Source organism: Rhinoraja longicauda, chromosome 3 (assembly GCF_053455715.1).
Source record: "Rhinoraja longicauda isolate Sanriku21f chromosome 3, sRhiLon1.1, whole genome shotgun sequence".
Classification (NCBI taxonomy): domain Eukaryota; kingdom Metazoa; phylum Chordata; class Chondrichthyes; order Rajiformes; family Arhynchobatidae; genus Rhinoraja; species Rhinoraja longicauda.
In genome coordinates, this window is record NC_135955.1 from 41,882,941 (window position 1) to 41,896,405 (window position 13,465).

The 13,465-nt window shown below is 41.2% G+C and overlaps 1 protein-coding gene across 8 annotated transcripts in view; it reads right to left on the reverse strand.

Annotated features, from left to right (window-relative positions):
• The window catches only part of LOC144591959 (sodium/potassium/calcium exchanger 2-like), a 199,148-nt gene that overhangs the window by 14,379 nt on the left and 171,304 nt on the right, over positions 1-13,465 (reverse strand). For 6 of the 8 annotated variants that reach the window (XM_078396033.1, XM_078396029.1, XM_078396037.1 and 3 more), the window contains one exon: positions 6,846-6,970. In XM_078396033.1, the coding sequence (XP_078252159.1) occupies positions 6,846-6,970 (125 nt within the window). The remainder of the gene's footprint in view (positions 1-6,845; positions 6,971-13,465) is intronic. The other 2 variants (XM_078396032.1, XM_078396035.1) reach the window with 1 other exon arrangement.

The window sequence follows — 13,465 nt, forward strand, 5'->3', positions numbered from 1 at the left end:
ATGAACCAGAGAATTGCACAGTTATGTTTTACTTTGGAAGTTATTGCAGTAACTTTAATTTACTTTTAAATTTGTTATTGCTCTACGATACCAGTACCACATTTGTACGGCCAAAATATTATTAGGATAAATCTTGTGCAACATTAGAGGGTGACTTATTCCTCTGCGCTCGCCACCCATTTCATTGCTCAGATCCAGAATTAAAAGTAGTATTTGCAGCTACCAACATCGTGATTGGCATATTAATCTGACATACAAAAGTTATAGCACTATTTTGGCAGGTCCCTTATTGTTCAGAGTACAAATGTACATTTCTGCACAGATTCTTTAAACTTTGTGATTCTTCCATTGATGTCGATCTTGCTCCCCTGTTGTGGGGGAAGCTCCAGGTTTCAGACCAAACAATGCTGATGGTGCAACAACATGCTTCCAATTCATAATAGTGTATAAATTGGAGGGGACATGCAGGGGATGTTGTCATGCGTCTATTGCCCTCTTCCTTCTGGGCGGTGGAGGCCATTGATGTGGGAGACACAGACTGAATAGTCCTGGAGAGCAACTGCAATTTCCATAGTAGATGACATACACTGCAACTGCTGTGTGAAGCTGGTGAAGCAAATTCATGAGTAGGGATGTGGATGAGGTAATAATCGTGCTGGCTGCTTTTTTTTGGATTGTCTTCGCTTCTTAGGTGTTGTTGAATATTTAGCAACGATCAATGAACATCCCCATATCTGACCTTAAATCATTGATGAAGCAATGAGTAGGCCTAGGGCACTCTCCAGAGAAGTTCCCACAGTGAACCTGGATTTGAAAGACTAACCTCCAACAATCACAATGTCTGCAAAGTCTGATTGCAAGCACTATCTCTCACTACTGTTGTTTTCAGTTTTACTAGGCTTGTTGATGCCACACCTATCCCAATATTACCTTTTCTGGGACATAGCTCTGGTCTGCATCTTGAGCAAGTCTGGTAGCTAAGTCTGGTGATGAAACAAACTACAGAGCGGAGGTGCAGAACCTGGCGGACTGGTGCTCTGATAACAACCTGTCCCTAAATACCACCAAGACCAAGGAGCTGATCATCAACATCCATAGGTCACACAACGGGGAATACGCCCTGATCTTTATCAATGGGGACAGTGTGGAGAGAGTGTCCAGCTTCAAGTTTCTGGGCACTCACATTTCGGAGGACCTAACATGGTCCACTAATACTGCTGCGCTAGTCAAGAAGGCACAGCAATGACTGTTCTACCTAAGACACTGCAAAAGTCTGGTCTACCCCAACAGCTGCTGACGACCTTCTACTGCTGCACCATAGAGGGCATCCTAACACATGGCATCCCTGTGTGGTATCTCAGCTGCACGGACGCAGAGAGGAAAGCTCTTCAGTGGGTAGTCCATAGAGCTCAGAGGACCATCGGAACACAGCTACTAGCCTTGGAGAGCATTTACAACACATGATGCCTCAGAAAAGCCACCAGCATCCACAAAGACTCTTCATACCCCTTCAACAGTCTGTTCGAACTTCTACCATTGGGCAGATGATACAAGGCCACCTACGCCCGCACCTCCAGACTCAGGAACAACTTCATCCCCAGGGCCATAGCAGCTATGAACTGGTCCTGCTGAGTCGGATGGTCACATCGCACAGTGAACCGGCACAGATCTACTTGCACTTTATTCTGTTTTAAAACTGTTCTAATTTGTTTAAATTAATACTGACTAGCTAATTAATTTATTGCATCATATGGGAGGCGCATTCCCAATCTCGTTGTACCCCTGTACAATGACAATAAAGATATATTGTTTTGTATTGTAATGCTTCTGTTGAATAAGGGACTTGCTGGGCCATGAGGTTACAGACCATGGTGATGTACTATTCTGCTGCAGCTGATGGTTCACGGCACCTGAAGGATGTCCAGTTTTGAGCTGTCAGATATGTTCGGATTTACATCCATTTAGCATGATTGTACATGATGCAGGGTGCCCTTGGGGTATAGTAGAACTTTGGGTTAACAGTGATTGTGTGGTTTTCAGTTTTATCACTGCTCTCACAGAGAGATGCATCCACGACTCGTGGATCAGAGAGGACAATGTGCAGGTCACTTTCTACCTGTCACACACTGGATCTGGCAGCAATGTCCTTCAGGACTCATCTAGTCTTGGCAGTGGACATTGAAGTCACCCCACTCAGAGTACATTCTTGCTACTTTCAGTACTTCTTAAAAGTATTGATTAACATGGATGAGCACTGATTCATCAGCTTCGACAGAAAGAAAGGTGACAATCAGGAGGAGAGTTCAGCTGATACCGTGAGAAGTCAAGAAGCAAAAATCAATGTGAAGGACTTCCAGGGCCTTGTCCACCTTCCTACTGCCATATCACCACAGTGGAGGGTGAACACGAGGCTCACAGAAATACAGGAGGTTGCAGAGACAGAGAGGGACATTGAAGAATTCTTTTTATCCAAGTATGAAAATTTTAAATTGGAGAGATTGGTGGACTGGAAGCCAATGTAAGCCGGCAAGTACACAGCTGAAGGGGTATCACTTACAACATAAACAAAGACCAATGTTTTGTTTCACCATTGGATGGATAACTCATCTACAAATATGCAACATAATTAGTCCAGCTTAATGAAACAGGGTCCTTAGGATATTTCAAAATTGGATGTTCGATCAAGGTGGGGAATAAAGCTAGAAAATCCAACGCAGCAGTAATTGTGGCATATCTTGGATTACCGCCAGTGTGAAGTTGGCACAGTTAGAGGCAACTACGTAAACATGTGTCGTCATGGCAGCAATAAAGAACTTTCAAGTGTACACCATAATTACAAATCAGCAGATCTGGAACTGAATAGCACTTGAATACTATGACTACTGCTGCAAATACATTAACCTGCAGTTCTACATGCAAATTGAGCAATTGCTTGGAGATAATATAAAAGGGCATTACACTGCAGACAAAATTATTTCTATGAAGCTTAGAAAGCTGAACAGAATCATCCAAAGCTATTTTTTCCTCAAATTTTAGTTAAAGTGATCTTTTGTAATCTTTAACAGAGCCTTTAGAGTTGTTGGGCTGAAGCTCACCTTAAGTGGTGATAACAAGCTCACAAGATGCTCTTGTATGTCAGCATGTTCTTTCAGACTCCAGCGTGTGCAAGGAGTCCATTTCCAGTGCCGTTGCTCACCCTCCACTAGTGGGCTAAGTATAGATATCCTGAGCTGAGGGGCTGGATATAACATTGTATCGAGCCTTTCAGCTTTAAGCCACCATCCAGTGCAGCCCCAGTCATTTGAATGGGGGCTACCAAGGTAACTGGCTTGTTTGTTTCTTTATTTTATTTTATTTTATTTTACAATACTGTTCTTCAGTTTGAGATGGAATGAGTTGTGCTAACGAGGCCAAAGTAAATTTCATCTGCGTGGAGGTATAAGAATACTTGATGCTAATGTTTGGTGAAGAAGTGGTAAGGACTTTCAGTCCTACAATCCCATTGCAGCTTGCCAAACCAGTACTTTTCCTGTAGACATATAGGTCTTGGCACAGACCTTTAATAAATGTACATGTCACGTGGCCGGAAAATAAAATAATGACGTTTAACCTTTTGGAGGTGCTGGTATGCTGTACTGCTGTGTACAGTCACAAAAAAAGCCCAAGGTCAAGCTGTTCTAGTGCAACTGCAACTGCAGCATTGTGGAAAATTGCACAGACCTTGCCCTGTCTGTGAAAGGTGATACATATTCCACCCAAACCAGCCTTCTATCAATCATCAGCACATCGCTATCAAGCTATCACTTAAAAATAGCTAGCTTATGATACTCAGAGTATGACCTTCACTGGAACGACTTGACTCTAGATCTCATCCTGGACAAAGCCGTTGAATTCCTGAGATGATGCAAGTGTGAGTGCCCATGGTCTCAGGCGACATCCAAATGAGTGTAGTCCCAAGAACCCAAGTGAAAATGGAGTAGGAAGCAAGAGGAAAACTCTTGCACAAAGGAAAGTAGTCAACAATCTCAGCCCCAGAATATTGCTTCAGGAGTTCCTTCAGGGAAGGGGGAGGGGAAGGGTGTTTTTGGCTCAGCCATCTTCAACTGATTTATAACGTGGAACTATCAGTCCAAATACAAGTAGATAAAGAGAGAAATAAAAGTTAGATAAAAGTTCTCAATGTATGTAAAATGTTGAAAATTGCTGGACAAGAAACTTGGTTTGTTTTGGTGCTGTGCGGTATCAAGAACAGTAATTTCGGACTGAAGTCCACGATGCCTAATAGAAGAATAGACTAAAAATCTTTAGACCCATAAATTTAGCAAAGTTGAGGCTTTTCACATTAGAGCCAACAACCTGGGGTGAAGTGACGAGAAAACAGCAAAGAAAAATAGTGCAGAAGATATATCCAGTAATTAATGTATCAGTACCGCATAGCCTAGGTGTCCGTTCAGGAACCAATGCTGCAACTGATCACATGCCCACAGCTGTGGACAACAAGGATAAAGAACAGGAAGTATGAATGTCAGTATGGCCACGGCTCGTGGGAAAAAGAGTTATTGTTGATATGGACAGTCAATTGGAGAAATATGTGTCCCAGATAGATGATCTGAGAAAATCATGGAGTCAGTACTATCAGTCAACATTGGGGGTGGGGGGTAGAAAAATCTCAGTGGATTAGTTTAAGTGATTCTAATAGCTTAAATGAGTTGAATGATGAGTAATGTAAAATAATGCAAATTAGTTTTGATCTTCTGAATATTTGTAGTTGATCAGTGTGCCACATTGATAAAGCTGAATGGTTACAGGAGTTCAGTGTCTGTTTTGCCGTAAATGGTCAAATAAAACTTCTTTAAAAGGCATAAGAATTGCTGTTTTTTTTGTAATGACAATAGTAAGGTTATAAGAAGGTCAAAAGTTTGCTGATTACAGGATTGTTTGGTTCCATTCACAATCCACATGTCTGCACTTGGCAGCATTTGAACTGAAAAATCAAAAAATAGCATTTGCATCAGCATGACCATCTGGCAGTGTGGAGAGAGAAGCTGCCTCCCCCTGACAATCAGCAGTATTAATTACTCTTGCTGATATCTCCTTCATCAACACCCTGGCAATCTTTCTAACTGGAAGATCATTTGGACCAGCACAAAAATATAATTTCAACCCATGGTGCTCTTAAATCTGGGTATTCTGTAGGTAGTGATTTATCTCTTCACAGTCTCTCTGTTATCTATAAAGTCACCAATCATGATAAAAACTCTCCATCCAGCTGCATCAACAACAGCATAGGTTTCTCAGGATATATGAAATCAACCTGATCGACAGCCCATTCATCTATCACCGTAAACACCTGCTCCACTGGCAGCTGTTTACACATCTACCGGGTGCACTGTCAAAAGTTTAGACAGCACTTCTCATAGGCATGACGTCTACTACCAAAGGCAAGGCAGCCAAGGACAGGACCAGATGGCATAAGTGAACAGCATCACTTCTAAGCTTTTTTCCAAATTGTCTACCATTGTCTTTGGATATCTATCACTGTTCCTATCACGGGCCAAAACCTGCAACTGTAGTGATCGATGGGGATGGGTCACTTGTGAAGGACAGCTAACTCTGAGGGGCAAATGCTAATCTTACCTGAGATATCATAATCCTAAGAATTCATCAAACATAATTTCCACTTTCAGTACAATGCTAAGGGTACATTTCAGCACTTTTATTATGGTGTGACCCACATTCACCTGTTCTCTGAATGTGAAGATCCCACATTATTTAGTGGCTAGTCTTGTCCCAATGCCTTTGAAACAGATGACCCAACTATTCATGCAGCTGGCTGTTTGAGAAGCTTTGCCCTCTGAAATCTGCCTGCCAAACCTGCTCAGTGAACAATGACTACACCCATTCAAACTCACTGTTCTCAGGACATCAAAACTGTTGCTGTTAAAAGAGTCATTTGAAAGGAAAAATTAAGATAGCATGCATTTAAAGCAGAGCAAGATTTGATTCTTCACCAAGTGGCAGTTTCTGAATTAACAAAAACTGTTAAATAACACCAAATGATAAGACTTCAATAAATTATAATTTAACAAGCAACAAGATGACACAAAATGATGAGAGATTCTTCATAACAGAATTGAACAAATGTTGGTCAATTCAACCAGTTAAAATGTGGTTTATTATTGTCCCCAACTGGATGGTTGGGATACAAGAACTTTATTTGTAACTCCATGTTTAGCATGCGTGAGGTGTTGTGGACATCAATATAGGCTTTGTCTTATGTGGACGCATAGTCAAAGTCTTGATTTTCTAAATCCAAAACATATTTTAGACAAATATTTGGGCTTTTTTCAGGATAATACAGAATTTGTCTACATTTATTTAATGTCAACAGAATTTGACATTAAGAATAAGTTTGAATATCGGACTGGAAAGCTGGTTATTTCCTATTAGCATAAAATATTTATTCCGCATCACCAAGGGATTAGATTCCGGAAAATATTTTAATCCCCAGAGAATCTAAACTAAAGAGAAATATTTTTATGACATCAAGCTGGCATATTTATGCAGTGCAACTAAGATGGATGTATTAACCCTTTCACTGGCCAGTGTCCGTCATACATTTGCTTCATTATTGTATGGTAATATCATTTTACAAACTATTAGCTTGCTAAATATTGGCAACATTTAAAAAAAAATCTTTTCTTAATAAACAATCAAGCAAAGGTATCAATTCAATCATAACTTTGGGATTATTCTACCAACAGTTCTAATCTCTGATGGTGGATGGACTAACATAACATTTGTCTTTCCGCCAGTAGCTTTTATTTCTGCGTGGACACACATACACAAACCTGGCTGATTGCAACCTCTGCTCCATTGGGCAAGCTTCCGTTCTGCACTGGTGGGAGAGGATCCTTTGGTGATGTTACTTCAACTTCCACGTTTGCTGTATTTGGCAGCTCTACTTTGTCTGGAATACACGACACATTAGAAAATGACATTGGCAAACCCCAACTATGGAATAGAAGCAAGCTTATCAAAACAATAACAATGCATTTTCTGTTGCAAAATACATTATTGGAAACAATAAAATGAGTTCTAATTTAATAATAACTTAATTTCACATAATACAACTTTCAAGTAGTGTTTATGGTAGACAAAGAATCGGCCAGAAATCACTTATTTTCATATGCCAGCTGCAACAGTGATTCAGTAATTCAGTATTCGCCTTTCCCCCAAAAGTGGGTAGGCTGCATTTGTAGGTTAAAACGGTGCCTTTGTGGAAATTGGCGAGACAAGCATTGGGGATGGGTGAGTGGGATCCAAGCAAAGATAAACTGTTCGCATTAAATATATTCAAATAGTTCTTGATTAAAATAGTTCTTGATTATGTTAAGATGTGTCTCTGTAACAATAGCAGCAAGAATACAGGTGACAGTCTGAGGAGAAACATTCAATATGTCAGATGTCTTAAAAGACATACAGTAAGTGAAGCAGATGGACTTTTATGTCAATCAATTTGCTTCTCATCACCGTTGCTGATACTAGCGCTTTCCAGATTTTTATTTAATCAACTAAACTTAAAAATCCAGATGTTACAGTGGGATATGTAATTGCATCTCTAGAAGGTAATTCAATCCTCTGCATTGCTAACCCAATAATATATTTTACCATATCCATCTGTAACAGATAACACCTTCACTGCATAATGCCCATCACAAATAATAATTCCTCTGCACATTTAGAAGGAAGAAAGTTAATGTCAATGGAAGAGGATGTAGGTTGGTAATGAAACAAAAGTATTTCATTCACTCAAAGTATTTTAGTGGGACTTTCCCACCAACATTTTTTTTTGAGGGGAAAAGACCTCATCTTTAGCTGATACTCTGTATTTAGAACCTAGCTATTTAATATGTCAATGTACCTTTGGATGCATGCCTCAAAACAAATTGCACCTCTTCGTCAATATATGTAGAAATTTAATATTACATTGATTTGTAGCATTTAAACATAATTTGTTGATTTCCAAGAATTAATTATTTATTTCCATAAAAATAACCCACTGATGACTAGGGTGGCACAGTGGTGCAGCGGTAGAGTTGCTGCCTTACAGCGCTTGCAGTACCAGAGGCCCAGGTTTGATCCTGACTACAGGTGCTGTCTGTATGGAGTTTGTACGGTCTCCCCGTGATCGCGTGGGTTTTCTCCGGGATCTTCGGTTTCCTCCCACACTCAAAAGGCGTACAGGTTTGTACAGGTTTGTAGGTTAATTGGCTTGGTATAAGTGTAAATTGTCCCTAGTGTGTGTAGGATAGTGTTAGCGTGCTGGTCGGTGTAGACTCTGTGGGCCGAAGGACCCTTTCCACGCTGTATTTCTAAAACAAAAAAAACCTTAAAAGACCAGTTTGTGTCTATTGCTACCGTTATGAAATGTAACTGATTTCTACCCTGCTTCTTGTCAAGATTTGAATCATAAATTCCTACACTAATCTATTCACCCCTCTCGAAGAGGCATCATAAAACTCAAAAACATATCCTTTGTCTCACCAGGCACAAGCTAATCTTCAAGCATTCATCTACACTATTTTTCCCACATTCCCAACAACTCCCCTAGATTCTACGACTCACCTACACACTTGGGGCAATTTACAGTGGCTACTGTAATTAACATCAATCTGTACATCTTTAGGATATGGAACAAGATCAAGGTACCCATTGTCAACCATAGACACAAGAAGAAAGACTGGAGCGACTAGGCTTGTATACACTGGAATTTAGAAGGATGAGAGGGGATCTTATCGAAACGTATAAGATTATTAAGGGGTTGGACACATTAGAGGCAGGAAACATGTTCCCAATGATGGGGGAGTCCAGAACCAGGAGCCACAGTTTGAGAATAAGGGGTAGGCCATTTAGAACAGAGATGAGGAAAATCTTTTTCAGTCAGAGAGTTGTGAATCTGTGGAATTCTCTGCCTCAGAGGGCAGTGGAGGCCAATTCTCTGAATACATTCAAGAGAGAGCTAGATAGAGCTCTTAAGGATAGCGGAGTCAGGGGGTATGGGGAGAAAGCGGGAACGGGATACTGATTGAGAATGATCAGCCATGATCACATTGAATGGCGGTGCTGGCTCGAAGGGCTGAATGGCCTACTCCTGCACCTATTGTCTATTGTCTATAAGAACGTGCACATCCTGGACAAAACAGCACTGGGGGGGGGGGGGGGGGGGGGGGTGAGGATTGAACCGGGGTAACTAGATCGTGAGGTAGCAGTTCTACCAGATGCACCACTGTGACTCCCCACTGAGACTCCCCAGTCTATTCTTTCCTCATAATCCATTTTTCTGTTTCAAGTATATGTCCAGATCCCTTTTTGTTAGTTGTAAAAGAATAACAATTACTGAAAAAGAATAGCAATGATGGGAAGCAACCGATTAATGATATACTTAAAATCTGTTTAAACATGCTACAAGTGAGCATGCAGTAAACATTTCCTCTCCTCCACTAAAAATTAATGAAAGATTTTAGGTTCTCAGACTTTATACCCAAGGAAAGTGATTTATAAAAATTAAAGAATTCATTTGACAGGAACCATATTAGTTTTTAAGTTGTTAAGTAAGCAATTATAAGCAATTAAATGATAAACAAACAATGGATTCAATCTGCATTAAATTAGAAAACCAAATTGCCTTGATGTTTTACTAATCCTGTAATTTTATATTATTTCATTAAAATGTTCTCGCATTTGAGCTGAATGAAATAGAAAATAATTTGGCTATCTTAATCATAATATTGGGTAGCCATTGAGTACAGTAGTTGACTGTAGCACAACTTCACAACTTATACAGAGTTTTCTGTCAATTTTTATTTATGGTATTTAGAGCAGAGCCAAGACCTGAATTTAATTATACTATTAATAAAATTCTTCCCCATTGATGTCAGGGTACCGAATGGTCCTCCCATAACCTAGGATCTTCCAATCTACCTCATTGCGGACCTTGGACATTTTCTCTGCAATTGTAATACTATAATTCGGTGACACTATATTCTGCACTCTTGTATTTTTCTCTCTGCATTCTCAGTTGTACTTATGAATGGCCTGATTGTTTTCTGTACGGTATGATTTGGGCTGGATGGCACCCAGACCTTTTCACTGTGTCCCAGTACACGTGACAATAATAAACCAATACCAGTAAAATACCGATGTGATCTGACCCATTGTTGAATCTACAATGGAATAGTTGACATGGGAGATAATACGTTCCTCATTGTCTCTGACTCTTACCCTTAACCTTCTTCAGGCATTGATTATAACGAGGCTGAAATTTCTGACTGTGTTTACTTGCAGTAAATGGAATGTCTTTCAGTATCCTTTCAGGCTGAGTAACCACTTTTAACAAATGGATGCGTCAGGATCTTAAGAATGGGAATTATATCAGACTTGAAAAGGAATATTACACCATTCCTATGCTTCATGTCTCTCTTGACAGCTTCCAAAACAGACACAGCAAAGAGCAGGGAGCAGAGTGGCTGCCTGTCAATAGACAATAGACAATAGGTGCAGGAGGAGGCCATTCAGCCCTTTGAGCCAGCACCACCATTCAATGTGATCATGGCTGATCATTCACAATCAGTACCCCGTTCCTGCCTTCGCCCCATACCCCCTGATGCCGCTATCATTACGAGCTCTATCTAACTCTCTCTTGAAAGCATCCAGAGAATTGGCCTCCACTGCCTTCCGAGGCAGAGAATTCCACAGATTTACAACTCTCTGACTGAAAAAGTTTTTCCTCATCTCCGTTCTAAATGGCCTACCCTTTATTCTTAAACTGTGGCCCCTGGTTCTGGACTCCCCCAATATTGGGAACATGTTTCCTGCCTCTAGCATGTCCAATCCCGTAATAATCTTATATGTTTCAATAAGATCCCCTCTCATCCTTCTAATTTCCTGTGTACAAGCCTAGTCGCTCCAGTCTTTCAACATACGACAGTCCCGCCATTCCGGGAATTTACCTAGTGAACCTACGCTGCACTCCCTCAATGGCAAGAATGTCCTTCCTCAAATTTGGAGACCAAAACTGCACACAGTACTCCAGGTGCAGTCTCACTAGGACCCTGTACAACTGCAGAAGGACCTCTTTGCTCCTATACTCAACTCCTCTTGTCATAAAGGCCAACATGTCATTAGCTTTCTTCACTGCCTGCTGTACCTGCATGCTAACTTTAAGTGCCTGATGAACAAGGACACCCCGATCTCTTTGTACTTCCCCATTTCCTACCTTAACACCATTCAGATAATCTGCCTTCCTTTTCTAACCACCAAAGTGTATAACCTCACATTTATCCACATTAAACTGCATCTGCCATGCATCTGCCCACTCACACAACCTGTCCAAGTCACCCTGCATCCTCATAGCATCCTCCTCAGAGTTCACACTGCCACCCAGCTTTGTGTCATCCGCAAATTTGTTAATGTTACTTTCAATCCCTTCATCTAAGTCATTAATGTATATTGTAAATAGCTGTGGTCCCAGCACCGAACCTTGCGGTACCCCACTAGTCACTGCCTGCCATTCTGAAAGGGACCCGTTAATCCCTACTGTTTGTTTCCTGTCTGCCAACCAATTTTCTATCCATGTCAGCACCTTACCCCCAATACCATGTGCTCTAATCTTGCCCACTAATCTCCTATGTGGGACCATATCAAAGGCTTTCTGAAAGTCAAGGTACACTACATCCACCGGCTCACCCCTGTCCATTTTCCTAGTTACATCCTCAAAAAATTCCAGAAGATTAGTCAGACATGATTTCCCTTTCGTAAATCCATGCTGACTCGGAACGATCCTGTTACTGCTATCCAAATGTTCCGCAATTACTTGTTTTATAATTGACTGCAGCATCTTCCCCTCCACTGATGTCAGGCTAACTGGTCTATAATTTCCCGTTTTCTCTCTCCCTCCTTTCTTAAAAAGTGGGATAACATTAACTACCCTTCAATCCATGGGAACTGATCCTGAATCTATAGAACATTGGAAAATGATCACCAATGCGTCCACGATTTCTAGAGCCACTTCCTTAAGTACCCTGGCACGCAGACCATCAGGCCCTGGGGATTTATGAGCCTTCAGGACCATCAGTCTACCCAACACCATTTCCCCGCCTAATGTGAATTTCCTTCAGTTCCTCCGTTACCCTAGGACTTCTGTGCACTAGTACATCTGGGGGATTGTTTGTGTCTTCCTTAGTGAAGACAGATCCAAAGTACCTGTTCAACTTGTCTGCCATTTCCTTGTTCCCCATAATAAATTCACCTGCTTCTGTCTTCTAGGGACCCACATTTGTCTTAACTATTTTCATCCTCTTCACGTACCTAAAGAAGCTTTTACTATCCTCCTTTATATTCTTGGCTAGCTTACCTTCGTACCTCACCTTTTCTCCCCGTATTGCCTTTTTAGTTATCTTCTGTTGCTCTTTAAAAGAGTCCCAATCCTCTGGCTTCCTGCTCATCTTTGCTATGTTATACTTATTCTCTTTTATTTTTATACTGTCCTTGACCTACCTTGTCAGCCACGGTCGCCTCTTACTCCCCTAAGAATCTTTCTTCCTCTTTGGAATGAACTGATCCTGCACCTTCTGTATTATTCCCAGAAATATCTGCCATTGTTGTTTCACCATCTTCCCTGCTAGGGTCTCTTTCCAGTCAACTCTGGCCAGCTCCTCTCTCATGCCTCCATAGTCCCCCTTGTTCAACTGCAATACTGACACTTCCTATTTCCCCTTCTCCCAGTCAATTTGTTGATTAAAACTTATCATATTATGATCACTACCTCCTAATGGCTCTTTTACCTTGAGTTCCCTTATCAAATCCAGTTCATTACACAACACTAAATCCAGAATGGCCTTCTCCCTGGTAGGCTCCAGTCCAAGCTGCTCGAAGTATCCATCGTGGAGGCACTCCACAAACTCCCTTTCTTGGGGTCCATTACCAAGCTGCTTTTCCCAGTCTACCTGCATGTTGAAATCTCCCATAACCACTGTAACATTACCTTTGCGACATGCCAATTATTACTCTTGATTCAACTTGAACCCTTTATCCAGGCTGCTGTTTGGGGGCCTGTAGGTAACTCCCATCTCTGAATACATTCAAGAAAGAGCTAGATAGAGCTCTTAAGGATAGCGGAGTCAGGGGGTATGGGAAGAAAGCAGGAACGGGGTACTGATTGAGAATGATCAGCCATGATCACATTGAATGGCGGTGCTGGCTCGAAGGGCCGAATGGCCTACTCCTGCACCTATTGTCTATTGTCTATTGTCTATTGGGTCTTTTTACCCTTACAATTCCTCAGTTCTGCCTATACTGATTCTACATCTCTGATTCTATGTCACCCCTTGCAAGGGACTGAATATCATTCCTTACCAACAGAGCGACCCCACCCCCTCTGCCCACCTGTCTATCTTTTCAATAG